The sequence below is a fragment of the Scardinius erythrophthalmus genome (assembly GCF_964197995.2).
Source record: "Scardinius erythrophthalmus genome assembly, chromosome: 20".
NCBI lineage: Eukaryota > Metazoa > Chordata > Actinopteri > Cypriniformes > Leuciscidae > Scardinius > Scardinius erythrophthalmus.
The window spans coordinates 18,422,302-18,441,382 of record NC_138240.1 but is presented as its reverse complement, the minus strand read 5'-3'; the positions used below and the strand labels follow the sequence as shown (position 1 = coordinate 18,441,382).

The 19,081-nt window shown below is 35.9% G+C and overlaps 1 protein-coding gene across 1 annotated transcript; it reads right to left on the bottom strand.

The window, feature by feature from the left end:
- Positions 1 to 425: 425 nt before the first annotated feature.
- Positions 426 to 14,327, bottom strand: c7a (complement component 7a). The gene is made up of 18 exons (XM_081348693.1): positions 14,109 to 14,327; positions 13,838 to 13,896; positions 13,119 to 13,227; positions 11,076 to 11,217; positions 10,851 to 10,986; positions 10,591 to 10,729; positions 10,296 to 10,439; positions 7,822 to 8,065; positions 7,602 to 7,718; positions 7,271 to 7,437; positions 6,853 to 7,081; positions 5,737 to 5,908; positions 5,532 to 5,619; positions 5,300 to 5,432; positions 4,178 to 4,366; positions 3,951 to 4,041; positions 3,625 to 3,809; positions 426 to 2,450 (listed from the first exon to the last, which is right to left on the bottom strand). The coding sequence occupies exons 1-18, from the start codon at positions 14,112 to 14,114 to the stop codon at positions 2,266 to 2,268; spliced, it is 2,535 nt and encodes an 844-aa protein (XP_081204819.1). The 5' UTR covers positions 14,115 to 14,327; the 3' UTR covers positions 426 to 2,265.
- Positions 14,328 to 19,081: the final 4,754 nt, after the last annotated feature.

Here is a 19,081-nt window from a genome sequence, read left to right as displayed (position 1 = left end):
TGCTGTTACAATATTTTTTCTACAGTATTATTTAGTCTTCCATAAACCGAAATCCTGTAACTTTTTTCTTTTCGTTTCAGCCTTTAGGAGTATAAAATACCTGAAGAAGCCTTTGTAAATAAAGAATATATCTATAAATTGACATTTTAGAGATGTACATATACAATGTAAACCTAGCGCTCTGAATTATTTTTCAAAACTGTGATTCCTTTAAAGAGATTGTCAGTAAAGGATGGCATGTCTGTCCATCTGGTGTGATATAAGTCCAGATTGGAGGGGCTCAGCATGGGTCTTGCTTATTAATAACAGTTCTAAATGTGTCAGGCATGGTGAAGATACTGTAGTGTTTATGAAAAGGCACAGTGTCGTTTTACATTGGTAATAAACCTTTTTTTAATGATTTAACAAAACTGGAACTTTGTGTCTCATGTTAAAATGATATTTTATTCAGCATATAATATACCATGATGAGTTAAGAAAAGATTCAGAAATCAAATCAGTGGAATAATAAAAGTCATTATGAATTTAAGTTACCCTCTTTTCAGAGAAACTGTTTGAAAAAAAAAAAAAATGTATTTAGATAAAAACCACCTAATAGCCATGCTGTGTTATCCACGATTCTCCGAACAATCTTGTGACAGGTCACATGCTCTTATTTCAACACACAAACAATGTCTCTCATTAAAATATCACTTTTGGATCTCAGTCAGTTAGAGGTAATTGGATTTGTTTGCACATTAATAGGGAGGCTGTGAAATTCACACCTGGCAGCAGTGCCTACCCTTTTACTTTCTCAGATCAATGCGAAAGCAGTAATGGAGGATGCAAGAAAACAACAACAACAACAACAACAACAACAACAACAACTGGTTTTCAGGTTAATTATTTGGCTGCAATGCCTTCGCTGGACAAGCTGTTGGCGGGAATCTGGGTTGTCAGGAGTTTGGCAAGACGTCTGGATCTGGCTGAATAGGACGCTGTTCTGAGCCCAGTAGAAGTCCAGAACAGTCGCTTTAAATTGTGCAGTAATGCTTTTTTGGTAACACTTTACAGTAAGGTTCATTAGTTAACATTAGTTACCTATCTTCTTAGTTAACATGAACTAAGAATGAACAATACTTCTTCAGCATTTGTTAATCTTAGATAATATTAATTTCAACATTTACTAATACATTATTAAAATAAAAGGTTGTATTTGGTAACATTAGTTAATGCACTGTGAACTAACATGAACAAACAATGAATAGCTGAATTTTTATATCTCATTGTTAGTTCATGTTAGTTGATACATTAACTAATGTTAACTAATGAACCTTATTGTAAAGTGTTACCGCTTTTCTGCTGGTTATTAGGCTAAGAAAGTGGATTAAGGAAGGGGGAAACACATAGCTTAGCTTCTTAATTTTTGTCTGAAAATGATTCAAAAAATGACCTTAAAGTCTTGGTGAGATGCCCATCTTTAAAAAAAGAAAGCTTCGAAATCAAAATGAGAGTTTAGCCTTAAAGGAACATGCCGACTTTTTGGGACTTTAGCTTATTCACCGTATCCCCCAGAGTTAGATAAGTCCATACATACCCTTTTCATCTCCGTGCGTGCCGTAACTCTGTCTGACGCACACACCGCTAGCCTAGCTTAGCACAAAGACTGGAGGTAAACGGCTCCAGCTAGCATACTGCTCCCAGCAAGTGACAAAATAACGCCAACATTTTCCTATTTACATGTTGTGATTTGTATAGTCACAGCGTGTACAAATAACAAGAAACCCAGAAACAAGTTGAACCCTGAATCATCAATGGGTTTTTTGAATGTTTTTTTGTTCAAATGCCTGAAATATGGTCTGAGATATTTTCACATTTATTTGACATAAAATACGTCAGTAATACCTTGTGATTTTTTTAAAGCCGTGATATAGTTTGTTTATAGCCTAGCTTTAGCGTTTTTTAAATTCAGTTTTTATTCAAGTTGTGTTCAGATTATCATACAAGATTAGCTTATTTTCTGCAAATATCCAAAAGCCAATAGAAAAATCGTATTGTTTGTTTGTCGAAAGAACCAGTATGATGCTAACTTACAGTCTGGCCTACAAAAACATCATTGCTGTGCTCTATTCTTTTCTCCAGCCCAAACTTCCTGTGTTAATGGAAAATATGTCAACACAAAAAAGAAAACTGAACATCTGCACTTGTCACTTTTCTTTTAAAAAAGAATGCAGGCATACAGCATATATGGTTACACTATATAATTAGTTTGTGAGCCTTTTAAGTTTATGACTGACAAGGTTGAATGCTGACAATGTGGACAGTCTCTCCTCTGCACTTCCTCACGCCCGCCTCACATTCTGTCATTGTCACTGGTGCAGACGCTCCTTCCTGCTGCACACACACATGGATCCAGGCGTCAAGGGATGAACATTCCTCACTTGTCTTGCAACGGCAGCTGTTCGTTTGCTCTACAACGACATGATTGTCACAACATTTTAGTCTTTAAAAATAGCACTTTCCTGACTAGGTTCAAAAAGACATTAGCAAGGAATTTTCAAATGGGTTTTTTTTTAAAGGCAGTTTTCAATTTTTGTGGCTAGCATTACTTAAAGTGACTTTCATAATTTTTTTTTAAAACATGCACAATGCTTTCAAAATTCATGTTTGAGCAAACATGAATTTTGAAAGCATTGCGCATGCTTTAAAAACTTACGATGCTAGATTCATGTTTGGGTTTATGAGAGTGTGTAATTTATGTTGTAAAACTAAACATGGAATTTTTGTCGAAAGTCAGGTCGTGTTAACCACAGACTTTATTTTACCCATAAAAAACACACACAAAAAAAACACTACTGGTCAAAGGTTTTGTATTATTAAGATTTTTCCGCTTTTGAAAGAAGTCTCTTATGCTCACCAAGGCCGCATTTATTTGATACAGTAAAAAGTGTTAATACAATTACAATTGTTTTTTATTTTAAAATATTTTAAAATGTAATTTATTTATTTACTCCAGTCTTCAGTGTCACATGATCCTTCAGAAATCATTTTAATATGCTGATTTGCTGCTCAAGAAACATTATTATCATCAATGTTGAAATGTTGTTTTTGAGGCTCAATATTCTTATTGAAACTGTGATACACTACTATTTAAAAGTTAGGGGTAAGTTCGATTTAAAATAAAAATAAAAATTAATATTCACCATTATTCAGTTGATCAAAAGTGACAGTAAAGACATTTTAATGTTACAAAAGATTCATATTTCAAATAAATGCTGCTCTTTTGAACTTTCTATTCATCAAAGAATCCTAAATTAAATGTATCATGATTTGAACAAAAATATTACGCAGCAAAAACATTAATGATAATAATAAGAACCATTGTTAATAAATGAGCACCAAAAATAACTGAGCACCAATCCAGCATTTTGATTTCTGAAGGATGATGTGACACTGAAGACTGGAGCTGCTGAAAACGTATTACAGGAATACATAACATTTGAAAATATATTCAAATAGAATAGATTTATATCAGTACCAGTGTAACCTGACTCCGATTTCTACTGGTGAAAGACACAATGTCATATTTCCTAATTCAGATATGATGTGCGCCATTATTTGATCTTGTATTGTACAACCCCTCACCATCACAACTCTCCCAGATGGTGCAGTGTGGACAAGCAGTGGATGAGCGTTGTATCCACTGGCAGGCACTGTCTTCAGCAAGGGTGTACTGGTGTCCCAGACAGCGCATGGCCTGTACTTTACACAGACTCAGTCTCTGCGACCGACCGCGCTTCACATCAGTGGCACATATCTCCAAGGAAGACCTGCAAAAACACAACCATTTTATTAAACGGAAATGTAGAAAATTTGTGGGTTTTGGTGGATGCTTGTGCCTTTCTGACATTTGCATGTGTTTTATGTGGCATTTGTGTTGTGTAATGCTAATGGACTGTCTGGGAACATACTTGCACTCGTGGGGTACTTTACAGACACATTTATCCTCTGCCAGGTTCTCCCACGGCTGGCATTGCACTGACACAGTGGTCGATTTAAAAACTAGTGAAAAAACATAATCACATTTTCAATACATTTCAGTTAATCAAATGGTGTCCTTGTAAGAGTTGTCCCTTCCCTTTAAAGCGAAGTAATGTGTTTATCCACATTTTCTTCACTCTGAATTACTGTACAAGACCTGTGAGACAGCTGGTTTGTTTTGGTTGTGGTGACCAGGAGAGGCCAGCGTTGCATAGAATCTCAGCCGGACCCTCTTTGACTTTCCCCTCGGGACAGGAAAGCGAGACAGCTTCACCGATGTTATAGGCAAGCTTCCATGGGCTTCCGGTGACATCCGGAGGAAGCTGAGGTCGATCACACAGTGTTTCTGCAGACATATTATAAAACATATGCATGGTTTCTTTCTCATATCTTTGAAATGTAAAATATTAAAATGTAAATAAAGTGAATTGATAAAATAATAACATTTCATTCAATAATTATAAATAACAATTGCATAATATAAAAATATAGTTATATTAAGTATATCGTATAGTATTAATGAAACATATAGTTCCCGTTCAGTCGGTCAGTCTGGCGTACATCTCCTGCATTCTCTAAAATGTAGGCTATAAAAAAGAACTTATATAAAAATACATCATATAAGTTATTATATTTTATATTTATATTATTTAATATTTACATGAAACACAAATAAGCTCCTCAATAATGAATGAATCATTAAGTATTTATGAAACATGGTTGTTCTAAAATGTATGCATATTTTCAATAATAATTATATACATAATATACAATACATCACATAAAAATGGTCGTAATTTTAAGTAATTATTTCATCTAGTATTTATGAAACACGGTTTCCCATTCTCTGAAATGTATATTTAAAATCATTAAAACAATAATAATTATTATATACATTATATAAAATACAGCTTTCAAAACTACAGGTATTGTACATTTAATTTAATATTTATATGAAATAAAAATCATCTCAAAGAATGAACAGATGATTGGCTCACTAATGAATTAATTATGAAGTATTTATGAAACATGGTGTCTGTAAAATGTATAAATAATATTTTAAATTATAATTATAGACAATTTTAAACACACAATAGAAAAACTATAGGTATCTTATTATGCATTTACAGTATATCATTTAACTTTTATATAAAATATATAAATAATGACAAAGTACATCAGTAATGCTAAACACACCATCAAAATAAAACTCAAAAGTCCACTGAAAATGGATACTAACATCAGCATTCAACAGCTCCAAAAAGTCATATACACTCACTCTTGCACTCTATTTGATATCGTAACCAGTCTAGGTTTTCTTGGCATTCTGCTATAGGATCTCCAATCAAATGATAACCTTCAATACATGTATACTCAATCTTACTGCCCACTGGATATGAATCTTTGGGGTACTGCAATTGGCAGAAGAGAACAACATTATAACACATCACAAATGCATATTTAGTCACAGTTGAGTGGAGAATACAGGTATTTCATATAATCATTATTACCAAAATAAACCCATTAGCAAGGAAGGCTGGTGTTTTACAACTTTCCCTGGGTGTGACTGAATCATCAAAGCAGTGAGGCTCCATTGTGCTGAAAATAGGTCAAAACCATTAAGTCAGGCTTCCACACAGTGGCAGTGTTGTTGCACAGTTTCATTCTCTGGGTCTCTGGCAACTTTCAGAGAATCAGGCTAGTGACCTTCCTCACCGTAGGTAATCTAATTCCTCTGCATCATCACAGGCTGTCGTCTCCACAGCATTCCCAATACAGTCCTTGCCGCCCGAAGGAGCCGGACGACTGCAGGAACGGCTCCGGCTTTTCTGTCCTTTCCTGCAGGTGCTCCATGAAGACCAACAGGCCCAGTCTCCATGAATCACTCCTAAGATACAAAGATATTAACTGGACACTCAAAAATAAGTAGTGACCCCAAACAATATTTAGGTACTTACGCTACACTTTAAAAGGTAACAGTTGATTTTGATGGTCCACTTCAGACATACTATAATAGACTAACTAAATGTGCAACTACATATCAACCAGCCATTAGAGTATTAGTAGATGTCTGCTTAATATCTGCTAACACTTTATTTTAATGGTCCCTCAACAGACATTCTACTGACTATAAGTAACTTTGTAGCTACGTACATGTCAACTTATTTTACTAACCCTAACCTAACAGTCTACTAATACTCTTATGAGATTTAGTTGACATGTAGTTGCAAATGTACTTACAGTATAGAACCATCAAAATAAACGGTAAACTTACAAAAATTAAGCATGTTCATTTTTACTTATTTAAAAATCTGAAAAAGTGTGATTATTAAAATAAGCTACAATTTATAAATTAATAAAAATTCAATGTATAAAGTATACATTTATTAAAAAATATACAAAATAATGTAACCTTTCTAAAGACCATAACTCATGAATGAATCACAATATTTATTTTATTCTATTGAAAGCCATGTTTTTTCTCTCTTCATGTTTATACACTGAACAGTACTCTAAAAGTGGGAAAAATATACAGTAATTGAATGTAAAAATGTCTTTATGTATGAAAATATACCTCCAATTAGGGAAGTTACAACACACATACGGCAACTCATAAATATAAAATTTTTGGGGCGAATTGGTGGCGAATTTGTATGATTTCGTACAATCTGTTTTAAGGGTGAATCTTTATGCTTACTTTTTCATCTTTTTGTATAACTTAAATTGTACAAATTCATACAAAATCACCAGCTCGTATGAGTTGGGGGTCTGTTGCATCAAAAAGTTTGAAAACCGCTGATTTATAACATTTTTATGCAATAATTTCTGTACCTGGCTGTTCATCTTCTGGAGTCCCATGCTCACACGCCTGGCCTTTGGTGCCTGGCTTACACACACACTTACAGATGTCATTGTCAAGCACACGGAGCCCGTTGTTCTGGCATTCTCTGCAATGGCATGGGTGTTTCTCGTTGAGGTAAGTCTCAATTGCACGCTTTAAGTGATGCTTTTTCACCCCTGCACACGGGACCTCTTTCACCAGCTCATGGAGAGATCTGAGCTGAACAAATCAGAAATTCACACACATAAGAATGAATGTGCTCCTTTGCAAATAGGTCAGTTTATGGCAGGCTAACAAAGGCTCCAAGTTCAATTATGTTCTGTGATTAACATAGCATTCACTCTATGTTGTGATAACAAACTCATTTGCATACAGTAACCATGTTTTAACAATCGTTTCCAAACAAACCTTCGTTTTGATGACTTTTGGAAAGTTCTTCACTGAACCCGACCACTGCGAGAACATCCTGCCATTCTCCAGGGGTGTGTTTTTGTTTAACATCGACAATTGTGCAATATATCCAGGAGCTCCGCCAATAATATTTGTGGTCATATAATTTTTTGTTATGCTTGTATCTGTTTGGGAGACATTTTAAAAACAACTGAGTATTATTGTACAGTACACTGAGTGTTTACAGAAACTAGTTTGAAAGTATCGCCATTTTCTGCCAAAAGGGAAAGAAAGCTTCAGTTAAGCATTTATGGTTTGATTTCACTTTTATTTTTCCTAAATGACTTACAGAAACTTAGGAGAAGGTTAAGAGTTTGTTCACTGCACGATTCTGTGGTCCACCTGATGATAAACAGGATCGAATGGGACGTTGTGACACAATGTTTATAGTCTCTTTGGATAGATACTATGTAAAAAAAAGAAAACAACCGACAATCGTTAGACAATGCAATGATTTTGAATGACGAATACTCTACTCAAGTGAAATTAATATATGACATATCACTTACGCAATTTATTCATGTCTTCTTGGCTGGCCGCCATAAAAAATCTAAACTGGCCCCCAAGAGTGCCTTCTGAAATATAGTGGGTCCCAAATCTCTCCAGCACTTTGTAGTAGGCAGCATAATCGTATGCGACAGGCAAGGAGCGCAGAGCTTTCCAAAACTCTTCTGAAAGTGGCAGATATTCTGGGGCCTGGTTCTGGAACTGGGCCACGTCCACATCACTCTTCATGATCAGCAGATTTTTGGACTGAAGGGTGAACAAATTTCATTTTTAAATATTTTGGCATGTGTTCTCATTGACTTCAAAATATTTAAAAGCCACAGCAAATTCAGCGATTGTTAGGCTTAACCTTAAATGAATGTCTAAAACCCCAGGTTAACTGGTAACACTTAAATATAAATATATAATTTGTTAACATTTGCTAATGCAACAAACTGTGAACAATATTTTTTTTGTACAAAATTGATTAAACTGTTTTTAATACACAATTAACATTTGCCTAGATTAATAAATGCAAGTATTGTTTAGTCGAAGATACCTGTCTGATAACTAATGTTAATTAATCTGACCTTATTATTAAAGGAGTACTCCGGTCAATTTTAACATTGAGTTAATTTTTTTGTACATTTGGAGTGCTGTCAGAGAACAACGACAAAAATTCGGTGTTGCCTACACCGTGTTATCCTGGTTTTTCAAATTTGCACCCTGTTGACTTCAATGGGGCAAGTTTTAAACCTGCTTTTAGCCTCTTAACATCCTTGATGTGTCATTACAAGTGCACAGGTCATGTGAGTGATTCCTTCAGAGTGATCACGGGTGAATCTGACTGCAGTAGATGTGAAAGATATGAATAAAAATGATGTTTATTCAGCCAGCGCACATACCTGTATTTTCTTCCTGTCTTCGGTCGAAGTCCACAGTAGTCGATTGTCGAGTTCACGCGCATAGGTTTAGTACCTATGATCACGCGTGTTAACTCGACAATCGACTACTGTGGACTTCGACCGAAAACAGGATGTAACAGGATGTCAGATTAACCCGCGTTCACCCCGAAGGAATCACACATCAAGGATGTTAAGAGGCTAAAAGCAGGTTTAAAACTTGCCCCATTGAAGTCAACAGGGTGCAAATTTTAAAAACAGCATAACACGGTGTAGGCAACACCGATTTTTGTCGTTGTTCTCTGTACTGACAGCACTCCAAATGTACAAAAAAAACGAGCTCAATGTTAAAATTGACCGGAGTTCTCCTTTAAGAGCTACCAAGCCACATTAAGGGTTAAGAAAGACTTTTGTTTTGAAAGGGGTTAACACTGTTTTTAAAGTCCCAATGAAACAGAAGTAGTGACAGATCTTTTCTTCCAAATTGTGCATACAAATTTGACATACAAATTGTACATAAAAGTGTATCGGATGATCAAAAAAGAAAAATGTTGAGCCAGGACTTGGTTCTACGCATTGGTTGTTGATTGGATTTTGAGATGTGGATGTTGTACTCAAGTGGAGAAAGATGAACGTGAGCTGGTAAGGAAGAGGTTTAAAGGAACACTCCACCGTTTTTTGAAAAAGGGCTTATTCACCTTCTTTCCTACATTTAGATAGGTGGGCAAATGCATTTTTGTCTCAGTACATGCATTGTTTTAGTTTGACAGGGTCGGCGCTAGCTTAGCTTAGCATAATGAATGGAATCCTTTGTTGCCAGCTAGCATGTCCTGAGTAAAAGTGATATAAAAAATAAAAAAAACCCACCTAATTACTTTTTGTGGCCTGCATATTCACAACGTAGCAGTGCTTCGCCTGTGCTTCCCCCAATATAGTCTCAAGTCAATATCTGCCTAGGAAATCGCCTAGTGTTAATCTGCATCACTATTTGTACTCGTTGTGAATACGCAGGCCACAAGAAGTAATTAGGTGTTTTTTTTTTATATCACTTTTACTCAGGACATGCTAGCTGGCAACAAAGGATTCCATTCATTATGCTAAGCTAAGCTAGTGCCGACCCTGTCAAACTAAAACAATGCATGTACTGAGACAAAAATGCATTTGCCCACCTATCTAAATGTAGGAAAGAAGGTGAATAAGCCCTATTTCAAAAAACGGTGGAGTGTTCCTTTAAGCAGACTGAGGCTGCATCTGAAATTGCATACTTCCCTACTCTATAGTAGGCGAAAAGCAGCACATGTAATAAACCACAACAATCCAATCAATACTTGATGAGCAAAATCAAGTCCCGCCCTTCATTTTTTCTTGTTCAGGAAGATGTTTCACTTGGATATACGTCACAATAGGGAAGAAAAGACTATTGCAACTTCTGTTTCATACCGACTTGAACACGTCACATGCTCATGGCTGTACTTCGGGCCAGGATTATTTACTAAGGATAAAGTGCGAAATATGGAACACACCCAAATATTACGTTAACCCAGGGTTATGTGAAAGACTATATTATATAGTGAATATGTTGTAGCATACAGTACCTGGGACTGAGACACCTCATCATGAAAGACATAATCATCATGCCCGTAATCTGTGCCTGTTGTTTTTGCATGTTTTTCTATGTGATTGAGGTAATGCCAAGAACTGCTATAGGATTCATCTGTAAAATCACTTTTTGCTGCGACCTGGCAAAAACAAATGTAGAAACTGTGACAAAAGATTTTTCCTTTTTCTTTGAGAAATCCCTTGATTTTTTTTCTTGCATTGGTAACATAATTATGTTCTTCTAATCAGTCATTTTTATTTTAGTATAGTAAATTGTGACATTTCTATTGCCTGGAAAGTGTATCTGAGGACACTTTGGGGTAGTCTATATAGGTCCATATGATCTCCACTGAAGGTCTTTCTACACAGTCCTCCAAAGCTCTTGGTGTTGATAACTGTTCCTCTTGCCTCTCTCCTCACTGCATCAAACCTATAGTGCACACATACACAATCATAGTGGCATTAGAGATTGGGGTGTGTATCTGTGTTTATGTAAATGCATTGTTGTATTGGATATGGAATCAAGCAGATGCCGAATTTCATTACATTACCCTTGACCAGTGAGCTCTACGTTTGGTGGAGGTTTTTGCAGGTCACAGATCTCTTTACTGTCACATTTCTGCTCATCTGAGCCATATTCACAGTCATGATCTCCATTGCATACCAGAGACTGGCTGATACATTTCCCTTAAGATAAATAAGTAAAAAGAGATGTCTCAAATAACTTTGTAAAGACTTTTAAACAGGTAAAAGTGGAAATGTATCAAAATAATTACCGGACTGGCATCTGAACCGTTCTCCACAGCCCTCCTCTAGGGGACAGACCTTAGTCGATATGCAGGATTGTGTGCGAGTTGAGCTCCCAGTGCAAGGCTGACCACCAAACTGAGAGTAGACTGCAATGGAGCGGATCTGTGTCTGTAATGTCCCCAGAAAGTGCCTCCGACATGTCAGTATAATAATGCATTTTATTTAACGGCGCCTTTCATAACACCCAAGCAAGGTCACCTTACAAGCAAACAAAACAGCAAAAAATAAAAATAAATAAAAAAATAACAATAAACAAAACCCATTAGCATCACAAAATACAACAACATAACAGCACACATGCATCATAGATACAGTAGAATACAGTACAGGCTAATAAAAGCAGGTAATAAAAAAGCCTGGGTAAAAAGAGGCAACTTTCGTTTAAAAGCATAATTAGAATGGAAACGCCACTTTTAAGTTTGACCATATTTTCGTTTTCGGTCATATTGCCTTTTGAATGAGTGCTTGGGCCACCACTACAGTATGATAGCAGCAAAAATTGTTATTTTTAAAACACTAAAAAGGCTCGACACAACATGAAACTGTGCTCAAAGTATCACCAGGGGCTCTACACATGAACTGAAGCATTGAGAACATTTTTTGTGTACACAGAGTTTACTAAAAAGAAAGATTTTGAACAACTCACTGTAGCTGTGTCCGCCCGCATTTTGACAGTCAAAAATAGTCGATCTCCGAATGTGAATAAACTGACTCTGAATTTTAGCATTGCTTCTTATTATGAGCATCCTTTTTCAAATACAAGGTCAATATTGATTTTCACTAACGACAAAACATCACATTATCCGTGAATTAATATGGAACTACTAATCTTTAGGACCTTTCCATCTTTACTCTTCTCCCTGTTACGTTGCATTCGGAGATCGACTATTTTTGACTGTCAAAAAGCTGGCGGACACAGCTACAGTGAGTTGTTCAAAATCTTTCTTTTTATTAAACTCTGTGTACACAAACAATGTTCTCAATTCTCAAGTTAATGTGTAGAGCACCTGGTGATACTTCAAGCATAGTTTCATGTTGTGTCGAGCCTTTTTAGTGTTTTAAAAATAGCGATTTTTGATGCTATCATAGTAGTGCCCCAAGCACTCCCAAATTTGACCGAAAACGAAAATACAGTTGAACTTAAAAGTGGCGTTTCCATTCTAATTATGCTTTTAAACTAAAGTTTGCCTCGGGTAGATTAACAAAAAGACCCTAGGTTGCATTTTGGCAAGAGTTATCCTTTAAGACGGGATTTGAAAGTAGCAGACTGTCACTATTACGAATATCGAGAGGGAGAGAGTTCCATAGGTGAGGGGCAATTTAGCTAAAAGTTCTAGCTCCCATGGTAGTTAAGCATATACGTGGTGACACAAGAGAAATTGAGAGTGAAGATCTTTAGAGCGTGTGAAGGGGTATACATATAAAGAAGATCAGTAAGGTACGGAGGAGCGAGATTATGAAGTGCCTTGAATGTGAGAAGCAGAATTTTGAATTCAATGTTATACTTCACTGGAAGCCAGTGTAGTCGCTGCAGAATTCACGAGTTCAAACTTACAAATAAGTCAGATAAATGGTATGTGTACCGTATTTGGCGTGCTGTCCGAGGAGAGGGCTCAAAGCTCGGTATTTGGCCTGAACCCAGAGTACTCCCCTCGTATTCCTGGCTGTGGTAGGAACAAGCTAAGATTGAAGAGTCGGGTTGGTGGAGGGATGCTAAAAAACTGGTCAGAGTAGATATTGTGCCTAAAAGTAGGACCTCGGTTTTTTCATTATTGAGTTTTAAAAAGTTATCTGAAAGCCAATCCTTAATTTCAACTAAACAGCTGGAGAAAGAAGGTGGAGGAAAAGATCTACAGGGTTTTGAAGACAGTTAGAGCTGGGTGTCATCAGCGTAGCAGTAACCATATTTCCATATTTCCAAGACTGCATGCAGTTGTTTAGTGTAAGATAAATGTACACTGTTACAATGACACATGTTAAAAAGGACAAAAACATAACACTCATCCCACCTGTGTTTTGGAGCAGCCATCGCAGGCTGACCAGCTTCCAGGGGACCAGGGGGACCACTGGCAGTGCACAGGTTCAGACACAGACCTAGTGGACCTCACTGACACTGCACTGATTCAGGAGCAAGCTCAATGTAAGTATGTCTTCAGAAACATCAAATATGCTATATATGTACAGTGGCCACAAAAGTATTTGGATAATTTAATATTACATAAAAACTTTTCTCAATTGTTTTTTCAAATACTTTTTATCGGTAATACAATGACTTTTAAACTGGTCTCAAGTCATTTCTCTTCAAGATCACAAGGGTGTATTACAGTAACCACATAGTAGTTCATCATGTTGACTATGTATGTGTCACAACACATTCAAATTCATTTATAATTAAAAAAACTATAGTTTTATAATGTAACCTTTTTTTAAACATGTGCTTGTAAAACTTCCTTTCAATTAAATGTTCAGTTGACATTTTGTTATGTTGTTATATAATGCAATGACATTTTTAAGTGTGTCTTCAGTGTCTATGTACACTGTATTTTGCATACTAACATTAAATTTCTAATGCATTAACTTTTAAAAGAAAATGAAATATATTGAATAGACAAAATAAATAAATAAAAATGAATAAATAACAAATGCATAAACAATTTGCATGTATGCATATGTTAGATGCTTTTAACTCCAGCAATTTAGATAGGCAAATGTGTTTTCAGTTACTTACTGTGTAATTGCAGCTGAAGACAACAGAGAGACAAGGAAGATCCCATGCAGGAACACACACTGAGAACAAAGTTAACTGAAGTTTTCCTCCTAATCATTTTGTGTCATACAGTTAAATAAAAATCAAAAATGAATTTGATAAGCTTGGCAATTAAAGCTCATCATTTGTGTCAGTATTTATAAACTTTAAACACCAAGCTTTAAAAATATGTTTTTAGTGGTCCATTAAAATGATGCAGGAATGTACCTGTTGAAAAATCAAGAGTGCTTACCTTCATTGTAATAATCTAAAGCAGCATGCGCATTTCTCTCCAAACTGTTTGTCTTTACTGTGTGCAAGCAGCATTGAGAAACACTCCCAGTCCGTGTCTTATCTTGCTAAACCAAGTTATGAGCGGGAAATGGTCATTTCTCTGCCAATGAATGCTTGTAACAACACAATCCTCATTTCACTGGAATGTGAGCGAGGCCTAGGAAATCATATTTCATATGTTACAAGAACAGCCTTTTTCCACCTTAGAAACATTGCTAAGCTACGTAACATGCTATCAGTTTCTGATGCAGAAAAGTTAGTTCATGCTTTCATGACCTCGAGACTAGATTACTGTAATGCTTTATTAGCTGGTTGTCCTGCATCCTCAATAAACAAGCTACAGTTAGTCCAAAATGCAGCTGCTAGAGTTCTTACTAGATCAAGAAAATATGATCATATAACACCGATTTTATCATCACTGCATATACCTATAAAGTTCCGTATTATTTACAAGGTATTGCTACTGACTTATAAAGCCCTAAACGGCTTAGCTCCAGTCTATTTAACGGATCTTCTATCGCCCTATAATCCATCGCGCTCTTTAAGATCACTAAATTCGAGGCTTTTGGTCATACCTAGGATATCCAGATCAACCAAAGGAGGGAGAGCATTTTCACATTTAGCTCCAAAACTCTGGAATAGCCTTCCTGATACTGTTCGTTGCTCAGACTCGCTCTCCCAGTTTAAAACTAGATTAAAGACGCATCTCTTCAGCCAGGCATTCATATAATACTTTTAATCTTACAGTTAAATCCGACCTCTAGTTCATAAACGCCAGAGGAGAACTGGCCCCCGACTGAGCCTGAGTTCTCCCAAGGTTTTTTTTTCTCCATTAGGTCACCTGATGGAGTTTTTCGGTTCCTTGCCACTGTTGCCTTTGGCTTGCTCAGTTGGGGATATTTGGGGATATTTAATTTAATTAATCAATCAACAATACTATTGATCAGCATTACCAAACGTGGACGTTTTCCACTAGAAACAAACATTGATGTATTATTTTAATTTAATACTGTGAAGCTGCTTTGATACAATCTGTATTGTTAAAAGCGCTATATAAATAAACTTGACTTGACTTGACTAGGAGATAGAAAGAGCACATAAATCTCTCTAATGACTCTAGAGGATTTATGGTTTATGCTAGGAATTAAACGGTCAGTTATGGATGTCCATTTGAGTACATAGACTAAATCATGTTCGCTCAGGTAGTTGTCATGCTTCTAATGAGAATCAGACATCTGCATTGGATTCACTATGTCAAGGTACACACAATAAACACTTGATGGAGACAAAGCGCCATTTTACGGCCAATCCTGCTTCAAATGTGCAGTATTTAATACATACAGTAGCCTCTGTTGGATATTCAGATGTCTTGTTTAACTACTGGAAAGGTCACTGTTTTTAAAAGTCAAATCTCCTGATGTATCTCCTATAAGAAAATGACAGTGCTTTCCCAGCACATGACTTTGTGAATAACAATGCCTTATATTGTCTCTGGGTCAGGAGTTAATCGGTATGCTTTTCCGCTCCTTAGACCTCAGGATCCACAGTTCCTCTGAGGATCTCATTTGCATAATTAAAAGGTAATTGAGTTTCTCAGTGAGCCCCTCATCAGCAAGCTGTTATTAGCAACATGTTCGGCGGGCAGGTAATGCATCATAAATTCATGTCAGAGTCGTCCGGTCACAGAGTCCTTGTCCCTGTTCACACACAGAAATATATACAGTACGTCCAACACTCATTATTGTCGTTCGGTGACATCCAAAGTTAGAGACCAGAAGAACATCTGATCTGACCATCTGTACAAAGAGTAATATTATCGGGGTGGACTTGAAGTATTCATATTCATGTCATGAAGTTTCTTTTTCTTATTTTCAGTCAAATGTTGGATCCCATTTTTAATGGGGTCTAAGACTTTTGGACCCCAATATTTTGAGTTTGTTGTACGACATGTGGAAACACTACATGTAGAATACTCTACCATTCAAAAGTTTGAAAAAAGAAAATATTTGTATTCATCAAGTATTCAGCAATTAATTGATTGAAAGTGACAGTAAAATAATTTATAATGATACAAAAGATTTCTATTTGAAATAAATGCTGTTCTTTTAAACTTTTTACACATCAAGACTGAAGTAATGATGCTGAAAATTCAGTTTTGCATCAGAGGAATAAACAGTATTCCTAGAATAAAAAATATATTCAAATAGAACATTATTCTAAATTTAAAAAAATATTTCACAACATTACAGTTTCTACAGTATTTTGATCAAATAAATGCAGCCTTGGTGAGCAGAAAAGACTAAAACATTTAAAAAAAAAATACCCCAAACTTTTGAATGGTAGTGTATAAATACTTTAAAATATATTTAGGAAATCATTCAATGCATGTATACAACATTATAAAATATATTAATAAGATGTGAATCAGCAAGTCTGTTTATGGGTGTCTTTTAAAAACTTATACTGTATATATATATATAGTTCTGTCATGACAACTGTCGGAGCGATTGGCATGGTAATGGGTATGACAATGTTGTATGTTTGGTCTTAGATTTGCTGCTGCTGCTTTTATTGCTGCTGCGGCAGAGTAAGGACTTGCTACTGCCAATACATACACGACACGCTGCTGTGAGCAAGTAAGACATGCTGCTGCTGTACAATATAGCGTACATGAATTACCCATAGCAGATCTATACAGGTGGAGCTGGGGAAGGTGGAGAGTTTCTGAAACGTGCTGCACTGCTAAGGCAAATGCTACCCAAGTGTTTGAAGGTTGAGCAGCGAGCTCATTGGCTACTTATACGGCAGGAACCAATCAGATGCGCCCTTTAGATAACAATGTGATTATGAACAGGTGAGTAAAAGGACCTATTAGACCTATCTAGAGTTGCATGCCAGAACTTTGTATATATACATAAAAAAGTCAAATAATATTGTATCTTTATCTACTTTTCTTGAGTGCTTTGTAATTGGACTGGAAAGGAGTATTCGGTTTGTGGTTCTGATGAGACACAACTGAAGAATTAACTGTGATCCAGCTCTGACTAAATCTCACAGTCAAGATTTGTAATGTCTGCCGGTTTAGAGAAACAATTAGATTATATAACAGGCAAACAAATTCAAGTAAGCTGCTTTAAATTGTGATGCATGCGGCAATGTCTAGTATTTATTTAAATTGGTAACATCACTAAAATGTTTGACACTCCATCATTTATACAGGCTTTATGCAGTTGCCTTTGACTTGTTCGACTCGATACGACTTGTAAATAGATGCTGTCAAACTAGGATGTGCTAACAGGCTAATATTGTTCAGCTGCCTGTCTGAAAGCACGCTGGCATTAGAGAAACTCTTATCCTGCGCCAGCGCCGCTTTCAGAATAGGCCCATGCTGCTCGTAATTACACTGTGGACTGTGAATGTGAGGTTTATGCCCAACCTTATTTGGTAAATTGCTGGCAACTGTCAAACACTAACAGATTCAGTTGGCAGGAGAAAAAGCCAGTCATGTCCACTCCTAATCAGAAATGGAAACTTACTAATCATATCATGATTGCCTCCCACAACAGATTTTTATTTATGCCCAAGAGAAACATTTCTCTCTTTACTGTTACAGTATATGACCTCTAGCTATTTAATACATCTAGAACTATTGCTAATTCAAAATTCAAGCTTCCTCCAAATCACAGCTGCACTGATATTCTTTATTTTGCATTTTAATAACTAACACTGAGGTGGCCATTTAGGTTTTAAGAACATCGATGGCAAATTATCATTATAAATATTATTATCAGTATTAATCAATAGCAATCATATATTCTAAAATATAGATTGTTGTAATATAATGTAATAATAATAATAACCCACATCAGTAGTTCAGTGAGATTCATAAATAATATTGCTTGGTTGAGGCTATTTTTTTCTTTATCTTTTTTTTCTTATCAAATTCTATATTTTGTAATGGAAAATGACAATCATAATTTTCCTATTAAAAAATCATCTTATTAAAATTTAAATAAAATTAATTTAATTTTGAAAAAGGGAGCATCCCTCGCTTTTTTATCCAATCAGAAAACTAGCCAATAATAAAGGTTTTCTGTCTGTGAATCATTTTGAATGTTCAAGGGGGGTTTTAATGGAGGATGTGTGGTTGAAGTTACAGCAAACTGGCTAAAATCACTTACATCTTTAAGCAGCTTGCATATACTGTATAACATCTCCAAGTGATTTTCAAAAGGTCAGTTGCATACCATGACACCGCTGAACAGCAGTTGTGTTATAAATTAGAGAATCACAGTAACACCAACACTTCTGCGTAGCAGTTTACAAAATACAATCAGCAGACTAACAGCTTCGACTAGTAAGCTCACAATCAGAGAGCATACAGTGCTCCGGATAAGTGAAAGAGAGGTTTTTCACAGCTGCGTAGTGCCATTGTCAAAACAAGCTGAGCGGACCTCTGCCAGCGATGAATAGCAGTAATTGAGAAAGCATGTAATGAGGCCACGGACTCTGCTCTCGGCATCACAGAGAGATAGAATTGGCAAACTGTACATCTCTGCAAATGTTATTTTTTCTATCGTTATTTATTCAAATTAGCTTCTCATCTGCATTTTTATATATTTCAACAATCATGGCTCATTGGATGGGAGATGTCATAGAGGATGTAAAGCAAGAATTTCAGCATGTGCAATTTAACTGTATTTAAACTAACATTATCAGCCATGATTGTAGATACATTTTTTAAGGCAACAACCCGATCTCATGAGAAAACATTACTATTTTAAGTTTTGGCAAATTAGTGCAAATCCAACTGAATTTGGGTCGAAATTCAAAAATTTAAGATTTTTTGGGGAAAAAGGAGAAAAAACTAAGCATGAAGGTCCTCCCCTAAACCTATGCTTTTGGAACCTTCCATTGACTTCCATTATATAA

What these genes read in the sequence shown, in the direction of transcription:
- c7a (XM_081348693.1), bottom strand. An exon ending in AAAGTACCCCACGAGTGCAA is followed by an intron (nt 3,810 to 3,950) that starts GTATGTTCCCAG and finishes GTGTTTTTGCAG; the next exon opens with GTCTTCCTTGGAGATATGTG. An exon ending in CATCTGGGAGAGTTGTGATG is followed by an intron (nt 2,451 to 3,624) that starts GTGAGGGGTTGT and finishes ATGTCGTTGTAG; the next exon opens with AGCAAACGAACAGCTGCCGT.